The 18,099-nt window shown below is 49.1% G+C and overlaps 1 protein-coding gene across 10 annotated transcripts in view; it reads right to left on the reverse strand.

Moving 5' to 3' along the window:
* Positions 1 to 18,099, reverse strand: part of dctn1b (dynactin 1b) — a 65,950-nt gene that overhangs the window by 45,276 nt on the left and 2,575 nt on the right. For 8 of the 10 annotated variants that reach the window (XM_064335243.1, XM_064335242.1, XM_064335241.1 and 5 more), the window contains exons 2-3: positions 4,430 to 4,681; positions 150 to 228 (exon numbers count right to left, since the gene is read on the reverse strand). In XM_064335243.1, coding sequence (XP_064191313.1) covers positions 150 to 228; positions 4,430 to 4,681 — 331 coding nt within the window. Of the gene's footprint in view, positions 1 to 149; positions 229 to 4,429; positions 4,682 to 11,530; positions 11,984 to 18,099 lie in introns of those variants that run through there. The other 2 variants (XM_064335237.1, XM_064335244.1) reach the window with 2 other exon arrangements.

The raw sequence follows: 18,099 nt of genomic DNA on the forward strand, positions 1-18,099 counted from the left end.
CAGTGGCCAATAGACTAGCATATTATGGTCACATGGCACGGTTAACTGCCAATCAGTCTAAAGTGTGAGTATCAAACCTGAATGCCTCAGGAAGCGTGAGCACCAGTCGGTGTGAGGTGACAGGGTGATGGGGGTGCAGGTGTCCTTACCTCGTTTGGGGATTTTGGCTCCAGCCAGCTCCGGAGTCTCAGGAGAGGTGGTGTCTGCTCCATCATCAATGACCTGGATCTGAGAGAGGAAGAGAGGGAGAGGGATAGAGAGACAGACAGAGAGAGAGGGGGAGAGAAAGTGGGGGAGTGAGTGAAATGGAGAAGTGGAGAGAGAGGGATGGAGAGAGGGAAGAATATATATATAGAGAAAAAAAGAGAGAGAGAGAGGTGAGTACTAAAACATTCAGAGTGAATACTGCAGAATCTAACTTTACCCTCAAAAGCTGTTCTTCCGCACTGCAGGATCCAACAAGGCCTGTGCTTTTAAAAATGATTGCCATTTTGACTTAGACCAATATGCATATTTTATATGACCTGGTTTCTTTTTCTCAGCGGAACCACTCACACTCCTTACAGGATCTTACTGTCAGACAATGTCATTAAGATAATTAATGCAAACATGGCCATATGGACCATGTGTAGCGTGAGCAGCCTGTGTATAGCTCGCAGCTGGAGAGAAGGAACCGGAAACATGAGCGGAGTGAGAGAAGGACTCTCAGTATCCCAAACTCATCTGCATGCAGCAGAACGTCTACGCAAGGACATCAAGGATGATTTTAAACCTCTGCTTTCTTCAGAATTATGTCTGAGGTGATCAATATTCTGCCTACAGTGGAAAAATAGTTTTATGAAAACGGTCCACTAGAAGAACATTTTACGATAAAAAAAAAAGATTTTCCTTTCACATAATAGAGGTGACACTTTTAATGCAATAGCTCATTTTTTAGAGAGTCTTGTGAGAGACACTAAAAAGAGATCACCTTGAAGCAAAATGCGATACTGTATATATATTCAAGTAAATGTCCATATAAAAAGAATAACAATAAGAGCACATATTTTATCATAATGAAGACCACTTAAAGTTAAAATGCCACCATAGACTCCACTGAGTTGGCTATACGGTACTTACAATAAAACCTATCCATATTAAAAGTTAGCAACCACCAGAAACCCCTTCACTGAATTCATTCTTTACATTAATACTACAGTTGAAAATATGAGCTTAGGAAGAGACATGCAAGAACAACAAATGTGACTTCTGCATTGGTTGATGATCCAAACAAGATTAAAGCAGTCCAGGACAGGCAATTTTATTCTCCAAAACAGCCATTAGCCTAAAACTTGTTCCCCGAGTCGTCGTACCTTAAGGTCAGTGGATGAATACACACAGCAACACAGGGTGAATATTCATACCGGCCTGCTTCACCTCCACTAACTGATGCAGCCTCAAGTCATTTCGTGCATGTTTCAACAAACAGTGAATGCCTGAAAGGGCAGCTAGTTTTTGGGATTCAATGCGGGCTGCTAATAGCCTACATTAGACTGACTGAAGCACAAAGGCTAAAAATAATATGCGATGCTGAACACACAAGTAAAACACAAGGTTGAAAAGCACTGATTTGCTTTATTCAGGGCAGTACACCATTGTTATGTAACATATGCAGAGGCAAAGTGGCTAATTTCAGGTACACACAATTCTTTTATTTATGACACGTAACTGTTGATATTAGGATTGGTATCTAGTTAGCTGATCCTGGACCTTTTTTTTCCTTTTTTTCTGGGGACACAATAAATACAGAAATATCTGCAAAGGCTCAACTCACAAACGAACACCGCGTGTGCACTTGGATAAACTCAAATTAAATTTAAGCTAGAGCTTCCCAAATATGCGACATGCGCTCTGCATAATGGGCCTCTGTGCTTCACCAGGGCAGACTGGTTGCAGTATATACAAACACTGATAAAGTGTGCCTGCTGATACAGGGAACACGCCATTTCAGACTCCAAAAACGTAATGAAATCATTCCTATTAATGCCATGTTGTGCTCTGCATAATAAGATCTGCATAACTCAGTGTGAGTAGGCCAGCATAACTCAAGCTAATGTTGCATGTTTCAGAGGGAATATGAATGTAATATATCTGCCTTGAACTTCAGGGAGGAAAACATTCCTCAGAGATCATAGCTGGGATTCCATAATTTTTTGTCTTTTACTTTCACTTTCAATCACAGTTTAGCAATTATAACTTTTATTTATTTACTGCACAGCGAATATTGCTTTTAATTAATAGTCAAGTTTGAAGACAAATGTTGACTGCATTCCTGCCACTGCCTCTGAGCATTAAGGCAAGCCTTATGGAATGTCAACTAAATCTCTGTGAGTCCCAAGGGAAGTCAACAGAAAATCACCTGGAATAGAGAATTCTGGGGAATGAAGTCTGTGACCACTACCTGAATGAGTCTGGGCACTGATTTTGGGCATAAGGCCGCAGTCAGCATTCCAATTCATCCAAAAGGTGTTTGATGGGGTGTAGGTCAGAAAACCATGTATTTATGCGCCTTTCTTTGTGCATGTGGGCATTGTCATGCTGAAACTGGAAAGGGCCTTACCCAAACTGTTGTCCAAAGTTGGAAGCGCACAATTATCTAGAACGTCATTGTACGCCGTAGCATTAAGATTTAGGATCTACCTTCACTGGAACAAAGGGGCAAGACAAAACCATGAAAACCAGTCCCAGACCATTATCCCTCCTCCACAAAACTTTTCAGTTGCCAGTTCTCCTGGCTAACTATTCAGTCAGTTCTCCTGGCATTCACCAAACCCCATTCCATCAGATAGTAAAGTGCGATTCATCACTGCCAGATAGTGTGATACAGAACACATTTTCACTGCTCCAGACGCTTGGCACTGCACATGGTGATCTTACAACATCTGAGCAGCTGTTGTTCCTAGATGTTTTCACTTCACAATAACAGTGGTAACACTTGACTGGGGCAGCTCTAGCAGGGCAGAAGACTGAAAACTGACTTTTTGGAAAGGTGGGAATTGGGATCCTATGACAGTGCCACGTTGGAAGTTACTGAGCTCTTCAGTAAGACCAATTCTACTGCCAATGTTTGGGTAAGGAGATTGCATGGCTGTATGCTTCATAGTATGCACCTGTTAGCAATGGGTGTGGCTGAAATTGCCTAAACCACTAATTAGAAGGGGTGTCCACATACATATGGAAATGTAGTGTACACACATAGCACACCACACACACACGCACACGCACATGCATACAGATACATGCACAGATGCACAGACAAACAGACACACATGCGCGCACACACACACTCACAAACAAAACCACACACACGCGCACACACGCCGCGCACACAGACGCAAGCCCGCAGAACTCAGAACCGCCGCTCGCCCGCACGATGACTCATCACCGTCTCGCACAGCGGGGACGGAGGCCACGCCCCCCCGCGCACACGCTGACAAACAGAGCCGCTGCCTGTCCTCTCCGCCCATCACGGCTAAATATACACCCGAGCCCCGAATGAAAATCTCCCCGAAAAGAGCCAATCATCATCGCGACAGCGCTAACCCGCCGCCGCTCGCTCGGCTCATCAGCCTCCACTTCTGCCGAAAAATATGAGCGGATAAAGAGAGGGAATGGACTGCGTCTGGCCCCAGGAGGCGCGGGGAGAGAGCGGCGCGCGGCCCTGATGCATCGTGCGGCGCTCCGCTCCGTCCGGCCAGGCGTTTCGTTTGGACCCAGAGCACCTCGTAAATCTCCCTGAGCCTCGTACGAAAAGCAGGGGTTAGTTCACCCCAGGCGTAAGCGGCGCCCTGAAGTTTGCGCTGCGATTCACGTCAAACCTAAAGTGGGTTGGTGAGGGGGCGGGGGGCGGGGGGAGGTTGGCGGTCATTAATCAACGGGTCACACGGGTCTTGGGTTGCCAGTCGCGGGACACTGTTACAAGCTCTGTTAAACTGCTCTACTCTACCCTTCGACGGCACTTGCCAAAATATATCGCCCCATTGATTAGCGTAGCCTTTCTGTCTCTAATCTTCAACTTGAGTCACACACACACAGTATTCTGATTGTCGAAAATGACGGTACTTTTGTTCAAAAGAGCAAGCTGACAAATAAAGTGACTCCTCATCGCTGAGGGAAATATGCGTCACTTTTTGTAAAGGGAGAGACTCATAAATTAATGGGGGGGGGGTGGGAGAAGATCACGCAGACTAAGATTCAGAGCACGCAGCTACTGAAAGCAGTTAAAACGAGCAGGGCGTGACACCCAGCGCTACGCTTCAGAGGCGTCCATGTTATCGGGAGAAGGAGGAGTCCAGCAAAGCCGTGGGCAGGACGGGAGCGCGTGACTGGCCGACTGACACGCCAGGCCCGGCCCCATCGCCATGGCGTCGGCGGCGGTTACCGCGGTTACCTGGGACTGGCGCACGAAGATTCCGTGGTTCTCCTCGCAGGTGAAGTAGCGCTTGTTCTGCACGGTGCCGTCGTTCTTGCCCTTGGGCTCGTCCAGGATCACGCCCACCCACTTGCCCGTGGCGAAGAGCGTGGCGCCGATGTACGCCACCGTGCCGCGGTGGCCCTTGCCGATCACCTCCACCAGGGAGCCCACCTTGACCGGCTTGCCGCCCCCGTCCGAACTCATCCTGCTGCTGCCGCTGCTGGTGGTCTAAGCGAGGGGGAGGGAAGAGAAAGGGGCGGGGTTAGCGTTACGTCACTTCCTGTCCAAACCTTACAGCAGGGCTGCCCGACACTGTTTCCGGAGATCTACCATTCCATAGGTTTGCACTCCAACCGTGACAAAGGGCACCTGATTCAACAGCTGGAGGTCGCATTGAGCCGCTATTTAGCAGAATCAGGTGTGTCAAATCAGGGTTGAAATGAAAACCTGGTAGATCTCCAGGAACAGGGCTGGGCAACGACAATGTTTCAGGGACGTTTCCCCATTCACTGGACCTTCAGTAACAATCCTGTTATCTGCAAAATGGTGCCTCAGAGGACCAAATCACACCAGAAACACAGTCAACTCGTCATTTAAAGCTGCTTCTGACACTGGACATACCACCCAAAGAATGGGAAAATTACACAAATATCCCCAAAATCCTAAACAGTCCAGTAAACTCAAGTATCAGTAAATTTAGTTTCTACCTCATCTGTTCCCAGGAATCACTAAACATAATCCTTCCACTGTGGCTACTCAGTTCCAGTGCCTGCAGGTAGCGTATATTCTCCAACCATGCACTGCATCACCTGATTTCACAAATGAGTTCACTTTTTGAACCAAAGAGGTAAAATAATTAGTGAATCAGGTGGTGTAGTGCACAGTTGGAGCAAATACCTGCAGACACTGCGGCCTGCAGGACCTGGAGTTGAGCAGCGCTGTCTTGCAGTATATAAATCAATCTAGCCCCCATTGTGCACTATCAGCCTATCCAGATAATGGACCGACATCTGAGCAAACACAACCGCCAGTGTTCACGGTGAATGCAGGGCTCTGTTCGTGGCCTACATTGCTTCGCTTCTGGTCAAGGGTTTTACATTTCAGAGTTTTATAAGGCAGCCAAACACATCATTATTTCAATCCGCCTAAAAGTACAAAGGCGGCAGGTATGAGAGCCGGTAGCCCCTGTACAACAGAAAACCACTGAGGCATTGTGGGTGAAGGGGCGGGGGCGTGTAACATGAAAGAGAGGTTCCAATCCCAGGCTGTGCCCATAAGCAAGGTACTTAACGCAAACTGCTTCAGCAAAGAAACAACTAGCCTATATAACGTGATAATGAGCATGAAGCACAGACTGTAGAGAAATATGAACCAAGCCACTGTGATGTCACTCTTTGACTCTCTGTGGGCTCGGTGAAAAGCATTTTTGAAGCCCGGGAGCTGCAGTTTACGGCCGGCGCCAAGTTGTACAAACTGGAGCCAGAGACAGCGCAGGAGGATGAAGGGGGACCCTTATATGGGCACGCAGGCCCGTGATGTGACGGGGACTGTCTGTCGCCACGGAGATCGATGCGTCTGGCCGTCGCCCGAGCGTCTTCACCTTGGCAGGCGGCGCGGTCGGGGAGGTGAAAGGAGCAGTACTGAGTCACTGGGCCTGCTCCGCTTCAGCTAGCCACAACCCCCTCCTGCATCATCTCAAATGAACCAATCACATTACTGCAAACAAGCTCCAGCAGCCTATTAAATATAAGCTTGTCTTCAATGGTCTCTCTCATAGAAAAACATTAGTCTGTGGTAGCATGCAGGTGACTACAAAACAAGCTTTGATGACCACTGTTTAACACTGTAGAAAAGCACTAGAAAGCCATTACTCATAAAAAGTAATGGTTTTCAGTAGGAATAAGCTTGGAGGTTAAACTGGCCACAATCAAATCCCACCCACAACCAACAGGACAGAGTAATGAAAAGGCACTCCATGCCAATTGATTACAACCGCTGACAAAACCAGAAGCTGCACATTTAAAGAGAACGAGGGGGGTAAAGACAGCTGAAAAATGGCCTCGCTCCACGATTGATCTGCCCTCAATAGCCCACTGCAGCTAGCACCATCGAGCTGCGTTCTGCTGAAAGGGTAAGCCCATGGAAAAAGCTCTTCCCCCACAGTCACATGCTCTCATACTCATTGGTTTCTAGAACAAACACTATTACCCCTTTGCACCATCTCAAATGAGCCTGTATTAACCCTTTAAGGTGTAAGGTGTAAGAATATTCTAATGACATAGGCTAGCCCCTGCTATGTCATTAGAATATTCTTAACTGAGCATTCTAATGCTGAAGCAAAGGAATGTTCCAGGACCCTGACTTTTCCAAAAAACCTGTTCTTCAAAGGTAAATAAGCACTCCTATATCCGGCTGACTGCATTTGGCAAAACTGTGGATGTACTCCTTCAAATTTCAGGGTTAATATACTTAGGGATCAACCAAAACAAATGGTGTGGTGTTAAGGAGGAAGCTACAACTGAGGGCACTCACTCAAAGAATCAAACCACAAGGACAATCTTATTGAAAATTTGGACATATAGCCTATCTAGTGCAACATAATCCACATGAAGCCTTTCAGTCTAATAGAACAGGGAAAGGTTCCATATAAGCTAAGTGCAAAGAATCATGTATGTCATCCACCTTTAGATGGCTGCAATAAAGATCTGTCACCCTGCTGACACAATAAACAGTGCAGGAATTGCAGGAAATCAATAGAACCTTCTATCCTTCAATCTGGTAACTGAGAGCCACCATAGCCATTATAAATCTCACGTAGGTTCTAATCAATCTGTCAAGGTGCTGCAAAGAAAGCTTTGTTTCCACCAGCAACAAAAGCTCTTGAGTGCAGATATCTTAATTTACCTATGCAAATACATCACCGGCTGTGGTGTTCAACATATTATAATACAAATAAGATTAAAAAAATGACTAAGAGCAAACAAATGGACAGCCTAACTACTGCAAGTTGAAGGGTAGCAAAGAAACAACAGGACTATTTGCAGACAAAAGTCTCTCAAAAAGAACCATATGTCCACAGTCCTGGTCATAACAACATCCTATGTCTAGGTTAAGATAAAATGATGAAAATAGCCTAATCATTAGGCCTAATGCATTTCAGTCGGTAAAATATGACACCTAGGTCTTTTTGTGCAATTTGCTGCAAGATTCACTGGCCAATGTGAAATGACTCATGAAAACTGCAGCCTTGATAACAATTGAACTTGGCTTCCCCCTGTGACTGTACTACAGGCCTCAATGCTCCAAGCCCCTGAGCTGACTGTGATTCAGATGAACCTGCGGAGGACAAGTCTCCGCCTCACAGCCTGTGACGGACAGGTCTCCATCTGAAGGGAAAGTGACCAGCCGAGCATGACTAAGCAGAAAAAAAAAAACACAAAAAAAAACCTTAATGGAAGCGGGTGAATGTGCAGCCGATGACCTCACAGGTAGGACTGTGTCCCGCACCTCACAAGATCCTCGTTTATTAACAGATTTGGATTTTGTGACTGGCCGATCCTTACCAGAGCGGCGCTTTGGGTGAGCGTGGTTTTACCAACACCTGTCTCATAACAAGCAATGACTCTTTTACGAGTGTCAGCTGAGTGCACTGCGCGTGACCTGGACTCTGGAGATTAGCAAGTCTTTTTCACAGCCCAGGAGTGAGCCGGGACATGCCTTACGGCACGTCGTCATTTAAACTCCCATCACCTCGGCGGGCTCACGTAGCTCTGCACACTTCACCCAGGCACGGGCACAAAGTGAGCAAGACGCCGGGCACCAGCTCACCCAGAGCGGGTCTGCAGCGATCCAGCCTCCGCTGCTCTCAGCCTGGTGCAGACGACACCGACCGTGTTTTAAATGAGCTGTGAAAGCCAGCGTTCCAGACGAAACCGCTAAAGTGCCGTACTGCGGCGTCGGCGGCGGCTGGATCGCGGCTGGAAAGCGTCCCTGGTGTTCGGCGCGAGAGACGCCGTGGCGCAGATGCTCGGCGTTTACCCCCGGGGCGCCTCGCCGGCCCCGATGAACCCGCTTAGCGCGCCGGAGTCGTAGGCGCGAACCAACCGGGCGGCGGAAGTGAACGCATGAGCGTGCGAGCGGCGCAGCGTGCGCTCCCGAGCCGTTACAAAGCCATTACTGCCAAACGAGGGGAAGTCATAAAACCCACACGATTAGCCGCGGACTCGTCCTTTTGTGAGAGGAAGGGATGTGGCAGAATGCAGATGAGTGTGTGTGGGGGGGGAGGGGGTTTGCCTTGGGTCTGAATGTCTTCAGTGCCGTAATGGCAGCCACGTTAAGCACAGGAATTACAATACTTTCTCCACCACCACTGAGAGCCCAAGCTGGGACAGGAGTGATGCAGATGGCCTGAAAATGGGAGGAGGACCTAATCCTTCCATAGGGACCCTTCCAGTGCCCTTTGGCTGAGGCTGTACCGTACGGGTACAACTTTACTGCAGCCTATCCGGCATCGCAGTCGGTCAACACTGGAAATCTGAAGTAAAACTATTGAAACATGTATCAGAACATAATGAAAATGGGGCATTGGTTGAGTTCAAGGATTTTTTAAAAATCCCACCACGATTTGTACAGCACTGGAGCATTTGGAGATCTGAAAAGCCTTCCCTTCTGTAGAAACAACAAACCATAAGCAGCGAAATGTCACTAAATCCCCGGTGCGAGACGGCTGGAGTGCAGCTTCAGCGTACAAACAGCGTTCAAACATTCATTGTGTTTCGTGAAATGCAGAAGCCAGTTTAGCAGCTCGCGGACGGACGTTAGCCAGAGCGGTTCCTGAATTATTTACCGTGGATTGGAGGAATCGTGTCAGAGGGAAAACTAACAAAGTGACGCCCACATCAAAGGCGTTTGTGTAGCGCGCATTCCAGCTGACGGAGGCCTTCTACAGTCCTGGAGCCGACTAGAGAAATGGCGCTAAGCTGCGTGTGCTGAACAATGCTAACCAAAAACAGCTAACTCTACACAAATACCTGTGCAGAGCAGGGAAGGGTGCCATCTGCTTTGGCCTGGGACCATGGGTGACTGGATGGCCCACCCAGCGATTTCAACGAGGATAAATCAGCAACATCTGAGATAGCTCAGGACAGTTAATTGTGGAATCAAGAAGAGAACGATCTAGCCTATCATTCTTCTAGAAATTCAATGGCAGGTGTCCTTGAGGACAGGGAATGAAAACTCAAATCTATAGCTCTGAACCCCAGGCCCAAGTTCTGCCTGTGCTGCCGCACAGGAGACTGCTGACTGCTCTCATCTGCAGGAGACATGACTGGATCTGATGACACACCAATTTCCTGTTTTACGATCCTGGGTCCTGTAGCACACCCAGCCTCTGACATCATACCATATTACAGCAGCAAACACAGATGGCATTGTTCTCAGACCCACTATGCACACACACACACACACACACACACACAATGGTCTCCACTCCCAGACTCAATTAGGTTCCTCCATTTCATTAGGGCCTACTGCAAAACATGACCATAAACAATAGCCCACAGAACAACAATGTTATTACAGCTAATACAAAAATTATTTTTTAAAAACCATCAAACATTATTACTAACACAATGCTTCCACTTCAATCTAACGCCCGTTATTTTAAAAATGGCTGGGCACTTGGGACCCCCAGCTCGAGGCTCATTTAAGAGTGACAATGAAATCTTTCCAGAACGCCGCGTTTCATTTCGGAACAAACAAACTCCTCCTGAGGCCACAATTAGAGATCAAGGCGGTGATTATAGCAGAGTTAGCTCTACAAGCCAGTACAGCTGGCCCGCTCTCTGCAGACTATTCTGGACAACCAGAGGGGCGGAAGGTTCTGGAAAGAGGACGTACCCTTGGTCCCAATGTCACCGTTTCAGTCTTTAAAAATAAAGGCAGTATGAGTTAAGAGTCACGTGATAACAAATCCACGCAGAGGTCTTAACTGGTCTCCAGGTCGTGAACTACGGTACACAGAAAGTGAAAAACAGCCATTTCTCCGCTTATGTATTGTGAATGAGAACCAGTGCATGACGCTCCAAGCATCCCCCTGGGTAAGCATGCCTGCTAACCAAATGAATGAACAGTCAGTTTAGCATATAGCACTCTGAAACAGCCCCAGGGCGGGAGTTAATCACACGTGGAATGTGAACTGCGGATCTCGGGTCGTTTCTCCCACGTCGAGCGTCGCCCGAGTCAACAAGGCTCCAGTGTTCGGCTTCCCAGCCAATTAGCCAAAGCTTGAGAGCGGCTGCTCGGAGGCCCGTGTTATCCGAAGAGTGTTTGCAGTGGCAGGAGTCCTGACGAGTCATGATGAAGTACGGCAGGGAAACAGGATGCAGACCTGGACGTTCTGATGCCAACGAACACCCGGCTCCCTTTCCGTCTCCAGTACTGAGAACATGCGTTTGTATATCTATACCAGTGAGCTGTTTCTTATGTTCCAGTGCTCTTGAATATTTCCTTCCATATCAGACCTCAGGCTGGGAATCACAAAGTATTCCAGGGAAAGCTGGCTGCAGGGTACAGGGTTCATAACCGGATTGTTAGGTCACGCTCAGTAGCATCTACGGATGACGAAACTCGTCTCTTCCTTGCACCTTCACCTGGGATCTTCCAGGCCTCTGCAGCCCCCGAAATTCACCCACAACCATAAAATCCCAAGAGTGAAAACCTTAAAGGTGCCATCAGAGGTTCATACACCAGACCAAATACGCAGATGCACACAAACACCCGCACACACACACTTCCACAAATTCACACCAGTGGTCTATCCTCAAGCAGCACGTTCGCAGGTTATGGTCACAATGCCACCATGCTCCATTCTTCCACGTCTCAGTCCTTATCACCTGGATCAACACAAAATCAGGCTAGATTCTAAAACCTGCGCTGTTCAGACAGGTGTGCAGCTTCACCTGCCCAGAAACACGCTCCGACCTCCCGGCTGCTGTCCCTGTCGCGGCTCGGGGAGCCCACCCGGGCTGAGGAGCGGCTAGCGAGCGGCTAGCTCACCGAATGCCATGGCCTACTCACCCGGCTGTACGCGTGCCTCTTGGTCTGAGCCATGCTGGCCCGCGTCGCTACGAAGCCGACACGCTCCACGACGGCCTCTTTTTATCTCCTCTGCTGAAAGCTCGAGGTGGGGGGGGAGGGGGGGGGAGTGACAGGAGCGGTTTGGGGAAGGAGGGGGGGAAGGGACGGGAGTGGGGTAGGTTAGTGATGCTGCCTGCGCTGTTCCCTGGTCACACCATGGCTCCTACGGTCCCCCCGGCTCTAGCAGGCTAGGCTCTCCAACTTCACCCGTCCCCGTTAGAAATCCGATCCGAAGAAGCTCCGGAGGGTCTCCCAGGCTACCGGCAGGTTCCGCCCCCCCCCTGCTTCAGGCTCCTCGCCTGGCAGGCGTGGAAAAGAAGAGTGCGACGGGAAGAGAGGAGAAAAGGAGAGGCTGATGTGGGAGCATCAGCTGAGAGACTTCACTGCGCTAGAGCCGGCGCTGCCTGCTGCAGGAGGCTGGCTGGCTGGCTGGCTGGCTGGCTGGCAGGCGGGCGGGTAGGCAGGCAGGCGAGGGGCTTCCGCTGGGTCCTAGTGCCCGCCGGCTCCAGGCTCTCCCATTCAATCGGCGGCCGCTGCGCTGTCTGGGTCAGCGTCTCGCGACACATTCCTGATGCCCGCCCGCTGGCGCACGCGTCAAACGAGGCAAGCGTTTCCGAGAGGCGCGGCATCAGGTTATCCTTTCATGACCACGAGCGCTCTTATATGGCGAGCAAGCGCTGCTCGTAGGCATTTTACAGCATGCCTTGACGAGAATTAAGAGGGCTATTCATTATTTAATGAGCACTGTATTCAGGTGAGGGAAATGGGGGGTATTGTGGTATCATCTGCCTATTGAATAAGACATGTTACCATTAATTATTCAGGACCCAGCTCATTTTGTTAAGCATTCATTAGACAGAGGAAATTACACTATATTGGTGCTCCATTAGAACTCCGTTTGTGTCCAAGTCAGGCGCATTGAAATTCTGGGCAGTTTTAGCTGGCCGTGATCCTGGAGAGCCAGAAGTGTTTATTCGGAACTTTACTTACTTCCACTGCCACCTCATTTAAAATATTGCCAAGAGCACTTAAAAGAATGACCTGGATGTGAGGATTCTTCACAGTTACATTCGGAAAGTCACAAAAGGAGTGTGACATTGCAAGGGACATGCACAAATAAGATTATACGGAGCTTCCATTTTTGTTATTGCCATTTTAATTAATTAGCAGATTAGCCTTTCGGCTTAATTGGGGGGTCAGCTGGAACAGAATCTGGCATTAAATGCAGGTCCCCAGAGTTAATAAACCCAGAATTCCAACTCTTCACAGCCCTCCCCCAGAGCCATCTCTCTTCCTGTAGTGCTTTAACAGTGTTCCAGCTCTGCAGAGCTCACTTCCAGAGCAATCTCACTTCCTGTAGTGCTCTCACAGAATTCCAGCTCTTCCGTGCTCAACAATGAACTAAATATAAAATGAAATAAATGTACTTGGTGATCTGAAGGCCAATGTGACCTGAGATTGCTTATTGTGTGAATCCTGTTGAAAAACCCGTTGCTCACATAACTGAAATGGATGCATTTATGATCCATTTCATTATCACTGTGGATAAATGCCTGTGGCAACATAAAGTAATGTCACGCAGCGTAAGAAGATGAAGAGAATGAACAGTCATTGCCCGTGATCCTGTGGCTTTCCACTGTCTCTCTGAGCAAAAAAGACGGTTGGCGACGGTTGGGCGACGGGGGAGTCCACCGGTGGAATCAAAGTCCGAGGAGATAGACGGATCGCGTCTGTCACGTCCGCTTCCACACTTTGAGGTGACCCGCCCCCCTCCCCCCCCCCCTCCCCTCAGGCACTGTGTGAAAAGAAGGCTGGACGATTATATCCACCCAAAGAACAAAAGGTCCCGTTGGCCACGCCCTCCCGGAGCAGGTGCACCGCGGATGACGCCGCGGCTGGCGGGTAATCAATGACACTTCACTCCGCCTTCAGTTGACAGAGAAAACGACCCCAGGCATAACTTATACCGAGCCACGTGCTGCGAATCCGAGGGCCAAAGCTGTTCTGCTCTTGTCCGTACCTTCCGCATTCAAAGCAAAAATTCAGCTGCAGACTCCAGGCATATTTCCCTGCCTGCTCAGTGCGTCTGCAGTTTCTGAAGAGAATATGAACTTTTGTGCAGAGAAACCCCTTCCCTAGGGAGCTCACTGATTGGGCCAGCTTTGACTGCAGCAACCCCGTTCCCCACAGGTTGTGTAAAAGTGCCGACTCTTTCAACACCTTCAGATCCGGAACTGCCTTAGCTTCGGGGTGCTGCTGCCAGATCCATCTCAGGTCCCGATTGTTACTTCCGCTTCTGTTGCGTCGTCTACGTTTGTGCCAGAGGAAGTAACAGGCAGGATCATCAGTTCAGCCAAACTGGCTTAAAACTATAAAACCAACTACTCAAATATTTGTCAAAATGATTTTATTGGAAGTTTGTGGAAATATTTGACAATATATTTGTAACCTTACATTCAAAACACCAGTGACATTATTAGCTGTCACTTAATCTTGGCGGCTACTGCAGTGAATCAGCATGGAAAGCTAGTTAGCCAGATAAATCGGTAGCTGATTAAAACGCGTCAGCGGCATAATTATTGAAAAGACTAATGAAGTTCCTGACAGAATGAGCTGCTTCTTCCTGCACCAACAAGCGGATTTGGCGTACCTGGCAGTAACCACAGCTGTGGACTCAGGCAGCAGCAGCAGTACTACCTGCTTGGAGTATTTGCCGCACTACGTCGTTACAGCTCCTCCTCCGCCTCCTCCTCGTATTCGGCGCTGGCAGACCTGGCAATCGCGCAGTGAGGAGTTCTGCTCCGCTACGGAAGGCAAGCGTGGCAACCTGCAGCCGTTTGCTGCGTGCCAGCCTTGGAGTCAGCAAACTTGCCTCACCTGTACAAGTAGGTCTATCAGCAGCTTGCAGACTAATTACCACATATGTCCATCAGCACGAAACACGCCCATCATACAAACACATCTGTACAAGACACGCCCACCATACAAACACATCTGTACAAGACACGCCCACCATACAGACACATCAGCACAACACACACCCACCATACAGACACATAAGTAAACGGGGAGGATTCTATCGATGCGCCTCTCTACGCTTCTAAAGCATCAGTGGACAAGTCATGTATGGATTTGACCGTATGGCGGGCGTGTCTTGTACCGGTGGGTGAGTTCTCTAGGGAGTCTGCAACCTGCAGACAGACCCTTCTCCACCTGCATGCAATTCCACATCCTGCAGCATTTACAAAAGACACCGCTTTCATTCTCATGCATGAGCCAAATCAGTACTGTATTAGCAGACCTAATGTTGCATGTCCTTCATGGTAAACTGTACCTGACTGGAGGTACGAGGCATTAGTTTGATTCGGGCTGCAGAAATGGGTTAACAGGCTGAGGTCCCTTTAAAAAGCCCCCCCCCCATACTGTACACACTGTAAGCAGTGCGGTCTGCCGGCTCAGCTGGCAGGGCTGGACAGAGAGAAAGGATTAGCGCCCTTTATGCGCAGAGTGCGCGTCGCTTCGTAGCCGCTTCTGTTTAGCAAGGGAAGCTAATTCTGAAAGGGTCGCGCGTTCTGCGCGGTGGGCCAAAATGGACGATCGGAGAACGTCTGCCATCAGACCCGCTCACGGGGAAAACCCGCATTTCATTACCGCCCCACACTCTGCTCAAACTGCCGTCCCCTGGGACCAAAGGGGCTTCTCTGCCCAGATAAGTTCACCTGCTCCATCCAAGCAGCACTGGGTACCAGTCGTGTGTTTTGCACGCTGACTCAGCTAAACGACCGCATCTGAAAACTCAAAAAGGGTCGAGGTTGTTTTTGGATGGGATACAAAGCTCCAGCCCACACAATGACTCAGTAATCCATTCAAACTGCAACAAAAGCTTGGCTTCCACAGAGAGGGAAAAGTGGGCCGCTCGAATGACTGCAACCGCGTTGTTCTCGGCGAACGAACACTTAGCGCACAAAGTCACCTGACCACAGCAGGGGATTTTTAGTTCCGTCACTGTGAGGCTGCAGCTCCAAATCTTCACAAAGCAAACAACACTTCAATGACCTTGGAAATGTATCATCAATATCAGGCGAGCCTCTATGCATGTGCACCTAATAAAGAAGCGAGCAGATGTATTCGTTGAAATGCTCAGAAGTTGAGTGAGGCTGAACTGTAGGTCTATTATCATTACCTACATTTTCCATCTCAGTTACCTGAGATTCTGCATATTTTGTTGAAATCTGAACGCAACAAATTCAAAGCAAAAAAACAGCCACCAATACTGCTGTATGATATTGTTCAAAAGGATTTTTTCCCCAATTTAAATTAATGAACCCTTTAAAAGAGAAGTCAAAGCCAACAGAACACTGGCATTTGATCCTGTCAGGCAGAATATTCAAACTGAGTGTGGTACACCTTAATTCAAATGGAGCACCTGAAACTTTTAAATACTTTTACATTTTCTTTATAAACTTATATTAAATATAACTGCCTTGTCTGCTGCTTTTTATGTGTGTGGTGTGAAAGTGAGAGACAGGGGGGGGGGGGAAGAGAGAGAGACAGAGAGAGTGTGAGAGAGAGAGAGAGAGAAAGCGAGAGAGTGTCCCTGGCTTAGACAGGGAAGCTCAGTTGAAGCATCTGACGACGATATTTTAAGGGCATCAAAAGTCATTGAGAGGCAATCGAGCATGATATCTGGAATGTACCATATGGGATGTGGGGAAATGTTTTGGGGTGTACCAAACTGGCTTCAGGGAGGCTGAGCAGTAACTACCACACAGCAGCACAGGTGAGTGCGTGGGAAAGAGAGGTGATGTCACTGTGCCTGACATGGAGCACTAGCAGAATCAGCGGGCTGCTGACGCATTATGAGAGAGAAAGAGAGAGAGAGGGAGACAGAGGAAGGGAGACGGGGGGGGCAGGGAGAGAGAGTGAGGGAGGGAGAGGGAGAGAGAGGGAGAGGAAGGGAGACAGAGAGGGGGGACAGGGAGAGAGAGGGGGAGAGAGGGAGAGAGAGGGAGAGAGGGAGGGAGGGAGAGAGAGGGGGGAGAGGGAGAGGGAGAGAGAGGCAGGTAAAGACACTCAGACGAAGCCGGGTGCAGAGGGAGCTGTGGCTGCTCAGAGAAACGTGGAGATCTGGGAACAGCAGGAATGGATCCTTGGATCAATCGGTCTGAAACGCTCTCTCAAGGGGACCTTTTACCTGACAAAGCAACTTCCAGGAACAGCAGCCTTCAATGTTTTGGAAGGGGGGGGGGGTGTATCTGGAGGGCAAGGGGCGGTGTTGTCATGACAACACAACTGGGAAAACGATCGCCTCCGGAGGGAAGCAAGGTCAGTGTGTTACTCCGTCTGAGCGATCCGCACGTACACACGACTGCATGCCGAGGCATGAGAGCTTCACCGGGGGTGGGGGATTGGGGGGGGTCAGTAACTCCACCGAGACTTGATTTATGAATGCAGGCTGGCTGGTCCTTTTACTTTCAAAGAGCAAAGACAGGCACTCAAAACTCCGTCTCATCTCATCCCATCCTGCGTCACCGCCTGACTTTCACCGGAGTTCCGGCACCCGCCGCGCCGCTGACTGGTCCCGCCGCGTGAAATCAGCAACGAGCCGACGCGCGCAGGAACTGGGTCAGCCGCAGCACAGCCAAAGAAGTGCCTCGGTTTCCCCACAGCCTATGAAACTGCGCAGCTGAATGAAAGAACTACCCTGCAGGCTAACACTAGCGTCCTTCCGTCACACGCAGAGCAACCGAGAGCCGAGGCTAACATACAGACAGCTGCCTCTGTCATAAAACCAGACGGAGAGTGGTTTCAGTAGCATGCCTATTTCTGACGGGAACACAGGCTGCATGTTTCAATGCAACAGAACCTGCATGCTTCCATGCAGCAGAACCTGCATGCTTCCATGCAGCAGAACATGCATGTTTCCATGCAACAGAACATGCAATGATCATCTGAGGCCAGTGGTGCAGATAACACGCACAGCGCAGAACTTTGCTTCAGACTGAAGAAAGCACCCGGCGGCCATGCAGCTGTTTCCTAAAAAGCCATGCGGCGGTTTGCTAAAAAGCCATGCGGCGGTTTGCTAACGAGCCATGCGGCGGTTTGCTAACGAGCCATGCGGCGGTTTGCTAGAGAGCCCTGCTGCGCGGCCCCACACGCTCAAAACTGCGACAGCACTGCTACGCCCGCAGCATCCTCACATGCAGGGCATGGGGCCCGCTTTGGCGTAATGGCCCTCTTCCGTCACCCGCCTTTTAGGTTAACGTGTTCAGCCTATGGGAAGTGCTCTGTTTTTACACAAAACAGCGCCACCTGCAGTAGCTCCGTCTACATGACCTTTAATCTGTTCAGCCTGAGATCAAGAATAAAACACAGCCAAACACAAGTAGGACAGCCCTGTTAACAATTCATGAGACTGCTGGGTTGTACGTAGACATAAAAAAAAAAAGAAAAAATCAATTCTTTGCGGAACACAAAAATACATCACTAGAGCATTTTTTCTGATAAAA

Source organism: Anguilla rostrata, chromosome 5 (genome assembly GCF_018555375.3).
Source record: "Anguilla rostrata isolate EN2019 chromosome 5, ASM1855537v3, whole genome shotgun sequence".
Taxonomy (NCBI): domain Eukaryota; kingdom Metazoa; phylum Chordata; class Actinopteri; order Anguilliformes; family Anguillidae; genus Anguilla; species Anguilla rostrata.